The sequence below is a fragment of the Mesoplodon bidens genome (genome assembly GCF_964165515.1).
Source record: "Mesoplodon bidens genome assembly, chromosome: 3".
Taxonomy (NCBI): Eukaryota; Metazoa; Chordata; class Mammalia; order Artiodactyla; family Ziphiidae; genus Mesoplodon; species Mesoplodon bidens.
In genome coordinates this window covers 51,218,701-51,233,908 of record NC_138178.1, presented here as the reverse complement: position 1 = coordinate 51,233,908, position 15,208 = coordinate 51,218,701, and the positions used below count along the sequence as shown (strand labels likewise).

Genomic DNA, 15,208 nt, shown 5'->3' with positions numbered 1-15,208 from the left:
TCTCGTTGGAGAGGCAAAGCATCAATGTGTACTGAGTTAAATCAAGGTACAAAGTAATCGTTAGAGATCCGTCACAAATAGTCTGGGACTCATTGGCTAGGGATTGGTATAGACCTAAAGTTCACCTAAAGGAGGGGCTAGATCACTAGGAAGTTGAAGTGCAGGTGTACCTTGATGAGTCTTTGAGGGACGAAAAGAATTTAGGTAGATGGAAAGCTCACTGGGGATTGTGTGTGTGTGTGTATGTGTGTGTGTGTGTAGGGGGTTTCAGTTGCTTATCAGCGGGGGCAAATAGTGTGTGAAAATGCACAGTGATGAAGAGGCCCAAGGTCGATATGGGAAACAGTAGAATATGCTTTGTCTGGGAGCGATGGTTTGTATATGGTAAACAGTGGAGTAGGAGGTAAGAAATGTAGATCTGAACCCCACTGTGGAGAGCTCTGAATACCAAGGAAATCATTGCATTATCTAATGTGGTTTGGCTTGTTTAACCATGGAACTCAGGATAGACCAGCAGACCTCTGGGAAACCCAACAGGGCAGTGAACCACGGGATGGCGAGTAGACCTCTAGTGGCTGAGAGAGTTACTGCAAAGTCTAAAGATAGGAATCTTGCTTCACGTGTAATTTTCACAAGCTTGGCTATATTGTAAGTTGGAAGCAGAGTGTAAATAATATCCAGGCTGACAGCAGTAATGGCTCACAGTCTGAAATCTCACAGTGTCAAAAGAACTACAGAAGGCAGAGAAAAAAATTATAAAACAGCCTGGGATCATTTAGGGATGGCACAAACCCACCTGTATACCACTGTTGATCGTAAAGAAACCACTGCTTTACAAAAAAAAAATAATTGATGACATAAAGTAACAACCTTAACAATGTTACTTATAATGACAAAAAAAGGGCTATTTTTTTTTTTTTACTGGCACAGTGCTAAGCATTTTACTTACTTAATTCTCACGGCACTTAAATGAGAATGGTCCTGTGTTACAGATGTGGAAAATGGAGCTTAGAGAGGTTAATTAACTTGCCCAAGGTCACAACAGTTGGAAAATTGTATAACTAGGATACAAACCCAGGCAGTGTGGCTCTACCTATGTTTTTAACAAAGACTCTCTACTTCCTAATAACCTCCAAACCTTTAGTCATTTTAAAATAATATTCAGGAAACTCTTTTAATAGCACACTGAAATGTCCAGTGTTTCATTCAAAAATACGAACAGTGGGGCCTCCCTGGTGGCGCAGTGGTTGAGAGTCCGCCTGCCGATGCAGGGGATACGGGTTCGTGCCCCGGTCCGGGAGGATCCCATATGCCACGGAGCGGCTGGGCCCGTGAGCCATGGCCGCTGAGCCTGCGCATCCGGAGCCTGTGCTCCGCAACGGGAGAGGCCACAACAGTGAGAGGCCCGCATACCGCAAAAAAAAAAAAAAAAATACGAACAGTGAAAAAATAAACTGAGTTTCTGTTATCTATGAAATCAGTTCTGTTGCTTTCTCCAACAATACGGTCTGAGAGAGTATCACACATTTTTAAGTCAAGGTAAGAACTATGTGTTGCTTTGTGCCTACTCCCCCTGCCCCCACCATGCGCATTTTCTTTTCTTCTCTGGGAACTTGGAAGGGCGCAGGGTCGTACATCTCTGAAAGGCATTCAACTTACCTTCTGCTCTAGAACTTGAAGCAATTTCATTAGTGCTCTTATTGATTCATGTTGGACTTCAGTGTACTTCTCACTGGCCATTCATTATGCGTCTGGCCTGGCTGCAAGGGTGAGTGAAGGGCAGCAGGAGGTGAGCTTTGTAACAGTGCCCTCCTCGGGGCTGTAGAGAATTGCTATGGAGCCCCTTTCAACTAAGGCAGTTCTTGAAAATGGGACCTTAGAAGACCAGTAACCCTTCCTATGCCTCAGAGCCATCCACTTAGGTGAGTGCCTCCGGTGGCTTATGGTGGTAATGGAGCATTAAGCCGGGAGTCTCGGCCTTTGATACTGGCACTATTGTGTGATCCTGGGAAAATTATCAAACCTCTCTGGTTCTCAGCAGATCTACCACTGTAAAAGTGGAGAATTTAAAAGCTATCGTACATGTAAAGCAATTCACATAATGTTTTTCACATTCAAATGGAGCTACTATTGATATTGGTATTGGTCACAATTCTTCTGAGTTCAAATGAGAAAAACCAAACTCAGACTAGCCAAAAGAGGAAATGAATGGGCTCATGTAACTAGAAAGTTTAAGGGGAAGGTCCGGACAGCCAAAGAGCTTCTGAGTTGGCCTTTCTCTGTTCTCAGGCATTTCTTCTCCAGTAAGAGATCCAAGGGAAAAAGTACAATTGTCTTCTCCCCCTGGGGCTATGTGAATCCTTAAAAACATACTCATTGGCTCAGGCTGGGTCATGTGACCCCACCCTGCACCCTTAACCACCTCTAGTCAGGGCTGTATGACCCTCCACGGCCATCCTGAATCTTGTGCCTGGCCTTGTGGAGAGCACAGTGGATTCTACAAATACATTATTGTTTGATGAGAGGATAGAATTTAGCTAGGCTGAGCTGAGAGAAAGACAGGAGTATTTCAGGATGATACCAACAAAAGTAAAAGGGATGGGAACTGACATCATGTGTGGCAGGATTAATCAAAAGACGTTATGTTTGGAATAGATGGTTTATCCTGGAAGGGAGGGAGATGTAAGGTGGGAGAGGGAATATGGGCTGCAGTGGGTCTTGACTTCTGGGGTTTTTGTTATTCTCTTGGTGAAAGAGAGTTGCTGAAGGTTTCAGCACTAAGGAGTTATAATAGTAATAACAACAACTAATATTTGCAGACACTTCTTCTGCATTTACCAGTCACTGCCATACATACCTTGTCTGTTGGACCTCACAGCAGCCCTGGGAGGCTGTGTCTCTTTTACAGATGAGAAAGTAAGTACTCTGAGATATTAAGGGACTTGCTGGAGCTCTCTGAGAGCCAGAGGCTCGGAGCTGGGAGGTGCTCTGCTCACCAAATCACGTGTGCCGGGTGAGGGACACAGTGCGTTTGGATGTAAACTGGGAGCCGCAGGTGTCAATCATTCATTCATTCCCTGACTCACTGTTGAGTGCTAAGCAAGGAAAAGCAATAGACTGACTCACTGCCCAACTGGCTTTGAGTCTTAGCAAAGTGAAGAGCCACCTTGGGTCCTGCAGGCACCTGTATTTGGGATGCTTCCAGGTAGCTGAGACTGGGCCCAGCCCAGAGCTGCAGATGAGGCCCGGTTACCGAGCACGGTTCCCCATATTTTGTAGCACGTCTGCCTTTGCTGGTGAATGGAATATCTGTAGGCCCCTGGTAGGAATGGTAGATCTGTCATCCTTTCCCTCCCATTTAGATTTTCTCTTGGACCATGGGTCGAGTGGGCTGGAACCCTTGTACCCTGGTTGGGAAACCAGCAATCCAGAGTAATTTGCTCTGAAGCACAAGCCATACAACATGTCACTTTTGAAATAAAACACATTAATTTACAGGATGACTATTTTATGGTGAAGAGCAGCCTGCCTAAATGAGGGAAATTAAGGGCCAACGGTCAGGTCCTCTGCATTATTCACACCATCCTCCTCAATAAATCACCATGGCCAAAACCACAGATTAGCACTTAACTTAAGTAGCCATGTGTTGGTTAGGGACGACTGGTGTCGACACGACCTCTGTTTGCACACAACATGCTTTATGGAGAGCTACCCCCCACAAAAGCTGTGCATCTCCCTTGGCTGTCCACCTAAGTACCTTGTGCACCATTAAACAAGGTTGAGATTGAACCTGGCCTGCAGTTGTCATCTTCATTCCGGGCAGCCTTTTCTGTGAGAAGTGAAGCTTGAATGGCAATAGTCGTTGGCATTCAGACCTTATAGCACTCTGCAGACCTGATTTTTAAATATTCCTGTTGCCACCAGGTTTTCAGAACAGAAGCCAGACTACAGAATGCAGGGAAGCAGAATTCAAGGATGAGCCCATTGGCAGCTTGGGTCTTGCTGAAGGTGCCTTGATGGACAGAACTGTACTTGAGGTTATGAGGGTGTGTCCTTGGGTTAGTGCATGGGTTTTGGTTGCCTGAGTGCCACTTTATTGTGTTTATCATTTAGAGAGAGAGAGCCTAGATCTGCAGTCACTCTCTCCATTCCACTGGAAGGAAGGGTAAAAGGGGAAGATGAATATTTTAAAGCTTGACAGTGTGTTCATCTGCGAAGCTCTGGTTTTGACTAAAGTGGTTTGGACACAGCCTGAGAAACCCAGTAGCCAGCCTTTTAGTGTCCTGGTGCACATCAGCATGAACTTGAAAGGGGCTGGGTGGTGGTATCAACTTCCCATTTCACTTTTCACTCTCACCTGTTAGGTGTACCCTGATCAGAGTGGATTTCTCTTTTTTTTTCTGATGATGATATCACAAATAGCAATTTGTTAAATAATAATGTAGGTAACAGTTACGGAGTGCGTACTCTCGGCTGGGAGTGGTACCACAGGCTTCGTTTGTAGTGTTTCCATCCTGCATGATGATTGTGCAAGGGAAGGGCTGCTGTTCCTAATTTTAGATGAGGAAACAGAGGTTCAGAGCTTTGCCCGAAGCCACAGCAGTGGGGCCAGCCTCTCTTCGACTCTAAAGATTATGTTCCTTCTACTACACAACACTGCTTCCCCAGTGAAAACCCAAATATACAAAATATCTCCCTGATGCATTTAGTCTTTGTTTATAGACCATTAATTTCTCAGCTGAAAGGCTAGGAATCTCAAAACTATGCTGTTATGAGCTGTTGAAGATCAATTGGGTGTTTGTATTTTTAAAGGAAGACAGTAGAAAAATAGAATTCTTATATATAAACAAAAGTATTTATGCTTTATATGAAAAATATATGAAATTATACATATATATACACATATATACATATTTGCAAGCATTCTTTAATATATCCATTGGGTGACATATAGATTCTTCCTTGAATTCTTTATGTAACCTATTTTTCATGGCTTTATTTTTTAGCAAAAGCCTCTTCTGATATTTAAAGGTAGGCTTTACCTTATGTAGAAGATGTCTTTGTAAAGTTTAGTCAGTTTAATTTTCACGAGACATCATGCTTTCCATGCACCCTGTAAAATACTCAATTTTAGGGAACCTATTAGAGTCCCTTTTATTAGTGGCCACCCTTTGTAAACTGAGGAGTTACAGCTTTTTTGTGTGTGTTTCCTCATTTTAGGTCTGAGCACACTGATGTTCTTAATGCAGGACACATTGATTTTTTTTTTTCTGGCCAACGTACTAACTGATGGAGAAAATAACTTATTTATATACATGAGAATTTGCTTCAACAGGCTTTTGGAGTGAGGAACAGATAAACTTCAAAATGTATCATGGACTTCAAGTCACTGTATATAAATCTAATTTATTCCTTTTATTAAGAATCGCAAAATTTCCCATAGTGTAGACACATGTTAATTTATTCATCCCTGTTGATGAATATGTATATTGTTTGCAGTGGGGGGGGGTTTGTGTTTTTTTTTCTTTTCTTTTCATTTCACTCAATGCTGGAATAAGTACAGATATTAGTTCTATCTTTAGCATCTGGGGCCCCTTTTAGGCTGTTGCTCTCCTTCTTGCTGGGACATTGATACTGTACTGGCCTCATATGGCTCCTTCTTCTACCATCCTTTAAATCATCTACTCTGGATCTACTAGGAACTGGGAAGCTAGGTAAGAAGGCTAGTAGATCTTTTCTAAGACAAGAGGCCAAGGATGCTGAGTAGGAACCTGCAAACACAGTGCCTACATATAGATGCTGTATATTATTTATGTCTTCATCCTTTTATGTTCTCTGTTATTAGACCATTAACCCTGGGAGGTCAAAGGTCATCTCATATTCAATTCTGAATCTTTTATAACATCAAGCATAGAGGTAAAAATTCATTCATTCAAGAAACATTTACGTACTGTGTTAACACTGAAGAGTCAAAGACGAAGACGTGGTTTTTATCCTCAGTGAGTTGCTACTTATCACCCAGCCAAGTCATCAAGAGAAGCAAGGTCTCTTTTTTTTTTTTTTTGCGGTATGCAGGCCTCTCACTGTTGTGGCCTCTCCCGTCGAGGAGCACAGGCTCCGGACGCGCAGGCTCAGCGGCCATGGCTCATGGGCCCAGCCGCTCCGCGGCATGCGGGATCCTCCCGGACTGGGGCACGAACCCGTGTCTCCTGCATCGGCAGGCAGACTCTCAACCACTGCGCCACCAGGAAAGCCCGCAAGGTCTCTTTACTCTTGTTTTCTTTCCCCAGAGCTGTGTATTTTTTCATTTTCCATTCAGTCCTAGAAAATCTGGGCCTGGGTTTGTAATGCCTTTGGTTCTGACAGGCTTGTAAAATGTTTCCTTTCTCAGTGAGTCCTCCAGATATTCCTTCTTAATATTGATAACGGTGGTAAGGCTTTTTCACACTGACTTGTGTTATTCATGTGTTAGGAGACTATGTCCTCCTTCATTAAAAGTGTTTTGAGCTACTTGAGGGAATCTCCTAGAGAAACACGTGGCCTTAGATGCTTTCGAGATGCCCCGTTTGTGTATAAGCAGTAAGACCACTTTTATTACCTGCCCTCTTCCAATCACGGACCTCATGCTTTGAAAGATTTTATCATCTAACTATTTAATGGTTATTTCCCAATTTTCGTTAGTCAGACAATGGGAGGCATGTATTGTCAAAGTAAGTAGCTAATACAGTTCCAGCCGGGAGATCTGGGTTAGTCTGTGCTAGTATTGCAAACGCATATACACCTTTTCTGTCAGAATTTTGGAACTATTCCATCCAGTTTTGCATAACTCTTTAGCACCTGGATCCCTGGATCGGGCACTGCTGCTCTAGAGTAAAAGCCAGACAGCTTACAATCCACAGATCAAACCCGGCCCACGTACTGCTCAGTTGTGCAATAAAGTTTTATTGGCACACAGCCGTACCCATTATATATATATCGTCTACATGTGCTTTCAGACTACAAGGGCAAAGTTGAGTAGTTGCCACAGACACTGTAGGGCCTGCAAAGACTGAAATATTGGGGGGGAGGGATAAATTAGGAGCTTGGGATTAACATGCCCACAGTACTATATATAAGATAGATAACCAACAAGGACCTACTGTATTACACAGGGAACTCTACTCAGTATTCTGCAATAACCTATATGGGAAAAGAATCTGAAAAAGAACGAATATATGTATGTGTATAACTTAATCACTTTGCTGTACACCTGAAACTAACACAACATTGTAAATCAACTATACTCCAATAAAATTTTTTAAAATATATCTTTTCTAAATTAAAAAAAAAAGGGAGGGGCTTCCCTGGTGGCGCAGTGGTTGAGAGTCTGCCTGCCGATGCAGGGGACACGGGTTCGTGCCCCGGTCTGGGAGGATCCCACGTGCCGCAGAGCGGCTGGGCCCGTGAGCCATGGCCGCTGAGCCTGCGTGTCCGGAGCCTGTGCTCCGCAACAGGAGAGGCCACAACAGTGAGAGGCCTGTGTACCACAATTAAAAAAAAAAATTTAAAAAGACTAAAATATTTACTATCTGGCCCTTGACAGAAAAAGTTCTCACATCTCTGGCCTGGTCTAGAGGAAGGCTACTGAGGTAGGTGGTATGTGAATCCTCTTCAAAGCATAGGCAGCTCGAGGCTAGTTGGGGGGACCACAGGGAATGTACAAGATGTTAAAAGAAAAGGTGTGGCAGAGAAGGGCACCGCCCAGAGCCTGTCAGGACCCTCCCTCTCATGGGGCAAAGGAGGAAGGTCTGGAAGGCCCGAGGCAAAGAGCTCAGGGCTGTATTAGGCGAGCATCAATCACGGGAGAGGATGTTAGGGGACTGCCTTTAAATTCCTGCCTTAGGACCAGCACAGAGGGAAGTAGAAACACTGACAAAGCGAGACACTGGGCAGTTCTGTCTTCTCCCTCACAGAATGTTCTCCAGAGCCCCCCAGGGGGCTTCTGGGGAAGCGACCAGATAAACAGCAGCTCTTGCCAACAGTGCAGGCTCGTAAACTCTTTCTCCCTCCTTTCTATGCCTGTGGTGATAAACATATGCTTTGAAGCATGAGATTTGATTATCCTGTCTTAGCGCTTATAAATACGAATGTGATTAATGGTCATAAAAAACAGGTTGACAGTGTAAGTCTAATTCTCCGCAAAGTCCCCCCGCACTGTTCTCTGGAAGTGCTCATTTCTTACAGGGGCACATTGAGCAGCGTGGATGACGCAGGCCCCCGGCCTGTGCCCACCCCATCCTCCCATTCCTGGTTTTCCCCTCAGATGCCCCTGTCCTCTCCTAGGAGGCTCTTCCTCCTTGAACGTTCAAAGTGGTGGATTTTCCCCGAGAGAGCTACCTGAGGTAAGCGTCTGAGCCTCTTTGTCATGCCACTAATAGTCCGGAACTCTGCAGAAAGGCATTTGGCTGCATCCTCCATTCCCCACTTGGGCCTGGCTGGCTGCCTATACATGTTGGGGAACAACACAACCTAAATCCGGACAATTTGTATTTTAGTAGCAACGGGGATCTTCGTGCTCTCCCTCTGTCATTTTGCATTAAAGACCTGCCACTAATAAAACTAATTAATAACTGCTGGCTCAGTGTGGAAGAGCTGGACTTCTTAAACCTGGCAGGCTGCCACTGCTGCTTTTGAAAGAGGCACTTCATCTCTGTCATGGACAGGAGGAATATTTCTCCACACTTCTAATTGGACAAAGTGCCTTTCAAACTCGCTGGCATTTCGGAGAGAGCAGAGAAGTAGTTTGTGTGCTCTCTAGATACAGTCACCTCTCGGCTGCCTCCGAGATGAGGAGCCAGTTCCTGAGGGAAGCTGGCACAGAGGCCCCGAACTTTCTCTCCTTTAGTGACTCCTTCTGACTTCACCTCTGACCTCGGACCCAAGAGGGAGGGAGTTTGAAGGGCAAGCGGGTGACCTGAGCTCATCAAACCCACACTGTGAAAGAGTGAGTGGTTCTCATGTTTGGGGAGCAGCACAGTCAACTAGCAGGGGTGGAGGACCTAGTGGAAAATACCGATTTCTAGAACCCTCTCCAGTCCTCTGAGTCAAAATCTGCGGGGGCTGTGCTGTGCTAAAGCATTTGCATTTTTAACAAGCTTCCCAGCTGCTTCTGATGCACACAGGGGCTGAGGACCACAGGTATAATCCCAGATTCTTTCCTCTCCTGGTACAGGATGGTTTTTCAGTCACTCACCACCCCAACACATCTTTTTAAATGACCCATGTAGGCTGTGTGCTGTGCTGGGAGATATGAGGGAGGGAGGAGCTCACCGTCTCGCCAGAGACACAACACATGTGCACATGAAAACATCAGTGACAAAGAGTTAAGCGATTAAATGCAACAGACAAATTGTATTCCGTAGACAATTCATAGATGTGCCATTCTTCACAGTGTGGTGGGTCCGGCTACAGGGAGAGCTTCAGTGTGGAGTACTGAGTAATTCAGTGTGGGTGTGTCTTCCCTGGGGTGAAGGTTAACCAGAGCACTTTAGAGCTGGGCAGCAAAGGATGTATAGGAGCTTTTTACTTAGAGAAAGAGAGTGGAGCATCCCAGGAAAGGCGAGTGGTAGCAGAGCAGGTCTCAGTCTCTCGGTGTTTCACGGAGCTTGTGTGGTAAGAGACCAGAGGGGGAAGGTGACTGCAGACCATCTTCTGGTGAGGCCACCAGAGCCATGGGAGGAGCTGAGATCTTTGTTCTGCCTAAGGTCGCGGTGGTCTGTAGGGAAACCAGTGAGGCCCTTGTCCCAGACTAAGCAAGAGATGACGGAGGCTGGGATTTGAGCCCTGCCTCAGGATGGAGGAGAGACTTTTTTTAACTTTTAAAATTTGAAATAATTTTAGATATGCAGAACTGTTGCAAAGACAGTACAAAGAACTCCTGCCCACTTCTCAACCAGCCTACCCAAAGTTAGTGTCCTCCACAGCATCCCCATGCTGCAGTTACCAAAACTAAGAAATGAGCCTTAGCAAGATGCCACCATCTAAACTACACACCTTATTTGGATTTCACACTGGCTTTCCACCAGTGTCCTTTTTCTGTTCCAAAATCGAATCCAGGATCCCACATCGCATTGAGTTGTCTTGTCTCCTTAGTCTCCTGCAACAAGGACAGTTCCTTGGTTTTTCCTTGTTTTTCACAGTCTTGAGCCTTGTGAAGAGCTTTAGTCAGGTACCTTCTAGAATGTCCCCCAGGTTGGGTGATCTGGTGTTTCCTCATGGCTAAGTGGAGGCCAGGGCTGCTGGGGAAGCCCACAGTGGTGCAGTGCCCTTCCCAGCACATCATGTCAGGGAAACAGGACCCCACTCTTTCCCATTTTGGGGGATGTAGACCTCCATCCCTTAGTGAAGGTGGTGTGTAATAGGCTTCTCCACTGTAAAGTCACTCTTTTTCCCTTTGAAATCAACGAACACTTCAGGGAGACACTTTGAGGCTAGGCAAACAGCCCATCTTCTTAAACATACAGAAGTGTGGGCCGCTCTTCAAGCCTGGGCCTGAGCTCCCTCTCGCTGCCTCCTTGTAGGATCAGCTCTGCTGCTTCACGGTGATAGTCTGTCTTCCATCATCCCTCAGTCAGCTCGAGGGAATAAACACACATGCTGTGTACATTCCCCGGGTAGCGGTGGCAGGTGGAAAGCATTGCTTTTATTGATGTAGGGAGGAAGTGGCGCTCAGGACTAGCGATTTGTCCAAACACACATTTCCAAACGAGTATCTGTACTTCTTTGCTTTGGTATGATGGAAACAGCACTGTACTGCAGGAAAGGAAACTTGAGGCGCTGTCTGTTTCTGACAGTCCTTAGCTGTGTGACCCCAGGTAAGGGATTTGAGTTCTCTGGGCCTCAGTTTTCCTAAAGTGGATAGGGTTAGATTAGTCACTTCCTGGGGTGACTTTCACCTCTAACACTCTGTGGTTCTGCAATGAGATTTTCCCCTGGGCTAAGACTCTAGCTCTAACGAGGAAAACTGAGTTATAATGGAGTAAAGAAAAGAGATACAGAGCGTGTCTGGGTGTTAGTTGACCTTGGAGTCTCTGATAATTGAGACATCCAAAAAGCGTGGTTTGAAATCAGACTAATGAATGAGAAATAAATTTCTATTTTCAAAGTCTAACAAAAGGATACAAATCCAATTATACAGGGTCGTTGTGAGGATGGACAAGCTCTTTTATGCTTCAAGACCTTTACTCTCTGTAGCTTTTCACAAGATTAGATGGCCTTTAGTTACCCTATCTCAAATTTCCACTTGAGTGTTACTGGTATTGCTCTCATCTTTTGGAGGCATGTGGACATCTCTTCCATATTAGACTCTGGGCAGCATCTTAATTCTTACCATATGGCCACATTCTTAAAGGTAAACATGGAAACGACCTACTTTACCCATTTCTTTGCCAACACTAACCCTAGGCATACAAATTCTTCCTTTGCTGTACTAATGCAAATGTACATTCTTTGCTGATGGGCATGTCACTTGAAAGGTGGCAACAAAGCCTGATTGATCTTAGAGCATGACTTTCCAGCTTTCTTTGATGTCATATAAGCATTCAGATAGTTAGATTTCCCCTCTTCTCCAGTCCTTTTCTGCTAATGGACTGTTTGTCACTTCACTACAGTTTTTTGCCTTGTGAAGTTTTTACCTTGGTTTGATTTATCATTTGAAATACTTGCCTCTACCATTTGCAATTTGTATCCTTTCAGAAGGATGAAAAGCTAAAGCTTCTTCCAGGAGATATGTTTTTAGGAGATGGCTCTCTTTAAGTGGGCTGCTTTTCATTCTCAAACATGGCAAGACTAACTCATCATCACTAAGACACACATACTGGATTTCTAGCCGGCTGGAAACAAGCAGAATTTCAAGTAGTAACTTCCTTATTATTCTTTTGCATTGTACTTAATTCTCATAGTTGTCTTATGCGTCTGTAAGGTGACTGACTAGAGTTTGTGTGGGTTTTTAAAATGCCTACAGTGTTTTGGTGCTGATAGGTACTGGAACACAAAGGTAGGCAGTGCGTGGGCCCTGCCCGCAAGTGGCTCAGGGTCTACTAAGGAGATAGTGGAAATGAAGAATTTCAATATCATGTGCTACATGCTGCCACAGACGTATGTACAAGGTACAGAGGTAAGTCAGAAGAAGGAATTTTTAATTTTTTCTGGGAAAGAAGGCAAGGAAAGCTTTTTGGAGGAGGTATTGTCCAAAATGGATTTTACAAGATAAAGAAGACATTTCCAGGAAGAAAGATTAGAAGAAGCACATGAACACCATGGAACCCAAGAAAGTTAACTAATTGGTCCACACAGATTACCCCATGACTTCATGGTCTTCTTAGCACTTGAATCATTCAGGATGTTACATAGTTTAATTAGTCTGTGTATAAAGTCCTCATAAACCCCTTTGGAAGGACATGCTCTCTGAATTCAGAGAACATACTGTTTCTCTGAAATGAGAAATAAGTGGTGATAGGATGGATAAAGGAAATCCACTGATAATCAGAACCCATTGCCACCAGTACCTACACTCCTTTACTTGCCTTTACCTGTCTTTAGCCTGTACTTACCAGGCATCTTCTGTCTCTGTTTTGGCTCTACACTTTTGTGTTCTTACCATCTTTTAAAAAAATCACGTTGTGAGCAGGTACAGAGGCCTGAACATGGTCATCCCAGGGTCTTTACTGGCCATATCCATGTATTGAACTCTGGAGTCTCTTGTCCATTTAAAAATAATTAATGCCCTTTAATCAGTCAATTTGCCACACATTTATGTATTGAGCCTTTACTGTAAGTCAAGAACTGTGCTAATAACTGGGTGTCAAACTGTTTGGTTTCAGTATCCATTTACTCTCTTAAAAATTATTGAGGACCTTCAAGAGCTTTTGTTTATGTGAATGATATTTGCCATATTAGAACTGAAAATAGAGAAAGTTTTAAAAATACATTTATTTAAAAATAGAAACAAACCCATTGTATCCTACCATAAATAACATATTATAATAAAAATAACTATTTTCCAAAACGAAAGCAGAAGAATGGCATTCTTTTAAATAATCTCTTTTATGTCTGGCTTAGCAGAAGATAGCTGGATTCTCAACTCTGCTTCTGCATTCAATCTGTTGCCATACACATCATGTAGCCTCTGGAAAACTCTACTTCTTGTGATAAGTATTATTACGAAAACAGTTATGACCTCATCGGTTTCCTTGAAACAGTCTTGGGGACCTACAGGGGTCCAAGGACCGTATCTGTGGGAACTGCTGTGCTAAATGATGCCCTTACTCTCCCTAGAGTGGAGATGCTGAAACACTGGAGGTGGCTTGAAAGGAACCAGAGGAAGCCGACTGCAGACTGGTGGCCTCCAGCCTACGCTACACGTCAAAAGAGGAGTCCACGGATATTTCATGAGACTGTGTTTCTCTGGGTTTAAGTCCACAAAAGAAAAGAGACCTCCTGTATTTAGGTTTTCTTTGTGCCAAAGTATACGGATGAGGGAGGGTCATGGAAAAACATTAAATAATGGGCCAGATATACAAAAATATTTTCATCCCATCAAAAGATATTTCAGAAGTTGCATGTATTCTATGCAGTTAGCTATTCAAGACTGTGCCATTGGTGTGATGTTTCTGTTTATCAGATGTCTCTTGGCAGTTTTCTGTTTGTCAGTTATATGTGGGGTTGTTTTCCATTTAAACTAATTCATAAACCATTTTCTCCTGTCTGGTGGTGTGTGCGTATTGGTAAAAGGGGTGTCATCATTGGTAGTTTCTTCTTAGAGGGTATCTTATATCTTTAAGGAACATTTTGGGGTGATGGTTTATTTTAGAGTTAAATTAATCAAAATATCAAAAAGCTTTCCAATGCTACTGTAAAAGTATTTAAAAATTTTTTTAATTTAATTTAATTTTTTTATACAGCAGATTCTTATTAGTTATACATTTTATACATATTAGTGTATACATGTCAATCCCAATCTCCCAATTCATCATACCACTACCACCACCCCTGCCACCACTTTCCCCCCTTGGTGTCCATACGTTTGTTCTCTACAGCTGTGTCTCTATTTCTGCCCTGCAAACCAGTTCATCTGTACCATTTTTCTAGGTTCCACATATATGCATTAATATACAATATTGTTTTTCTCTTTCTGACTTACTTCACTCTGTATGACAGACTCTAGATCCGTCCACGTCTCTACAAATGACCCAATTTCATTCCTTTTTATGGCTGAGTAATATTCCATTGTATATATGTACCACATCTTCTTTATCCATTAGTCTGTCCATGGGCAGTTAGGTTGCTTCCCCATCCTGGCTATTGTAAATAGTGCTGCAGTGAACATAGGGGTGCATAATTTTTGAATTATGGTTTTCTCTGGGTATATGCCCAGGAGTGGGATTGCTGGGTCATATGGTAATTCTATTTTTAGTTTTTTAAGGAACCTCCATACTGTTCTCCATAGTGGCTGTATCAATTTACATTCCCACCAGCAGTGCAAGAGGGTTCCCTTTTCTCCACAACCTCTCCAGCATTCATTGTTTGTAGATTTTCTGATGATGCCCATTCTAACTGGTGTGAGGTGATACCTCATTGTAGTTTTGATTTGCATTTCTCTTATAATTAGTGATGTTGAGCAGCTTTTCATGTGCTTCTTGGCCATCTGTATGTCTTCTTTGGAGAAATGTCTATTTAGGTCTTCTGCCCATTTTTGGATTGGGTTGTTTGTTTTTTTAATATTGAGCTGCATGAGCTGTTTGTATATTTTGGAGATTAATCCTTTGTCCGTTGATTCATCTGCAAATATTTTCTCCCATTCTGAGGGTTGTCTTTTGGTCTTGTTTGTGGTTTCCTTTGCTGTGCAAAATCTTTTAAGTTTCATAAGGTCCCATGTGTTTATTTTTGTTTTTATTTCCATTACTCTAGGAGGTGGATCAAAAAAGATCTTGCTGTGATTTATGTCAAAGAGTGTTCTTCCTATGTTTTCCTCTAAGAGTTTTATAGTGTCAGGTCTTACATTTAGGTCTCTAATTCATTTTGAGTTTATTTTTGTGAATGGTGTTAGGGAGGGTTCTAATTTCATTCTTTTACATGTAGCTGTCCAGTTTTCCCAGCACCACTTATTGAAGAGACTGTCTTTTCTCTATTGTATATCCTTGCCTCCTCTGTCATAGATTAGTTGACCATA

The 15,208-nt window shown here is 43.2% G+C and overlaps 1 protein-coding gene across 1 annotated transcript in view; it reads left to right on the top strand.

Annotated features, from left to right (window-relative positions):
• The window catches only part of LOC308614738 (nuclear receptor ROR-alpha-like), a 46,458-nt gene extending 32,891 nt beyond the window's left edge, over positions 1 to 13,567 (top strand). The window contains exon 3 of the mRNA XM_081229377.1: positions 13,315 to 13,567. Within this exon, the coding sequence (XP_081085503.1) occupies positions 13,315 to 13,328 (14 nt within the window). The 3' untranslated portion in view covers positions 13,329 to 13,567. The remainder of the gene's footprint in view (positions 1 to 13,314) is intronic.
• Positions 13,568 to 15,208: the final 1,641 nt, after the last annotated feature.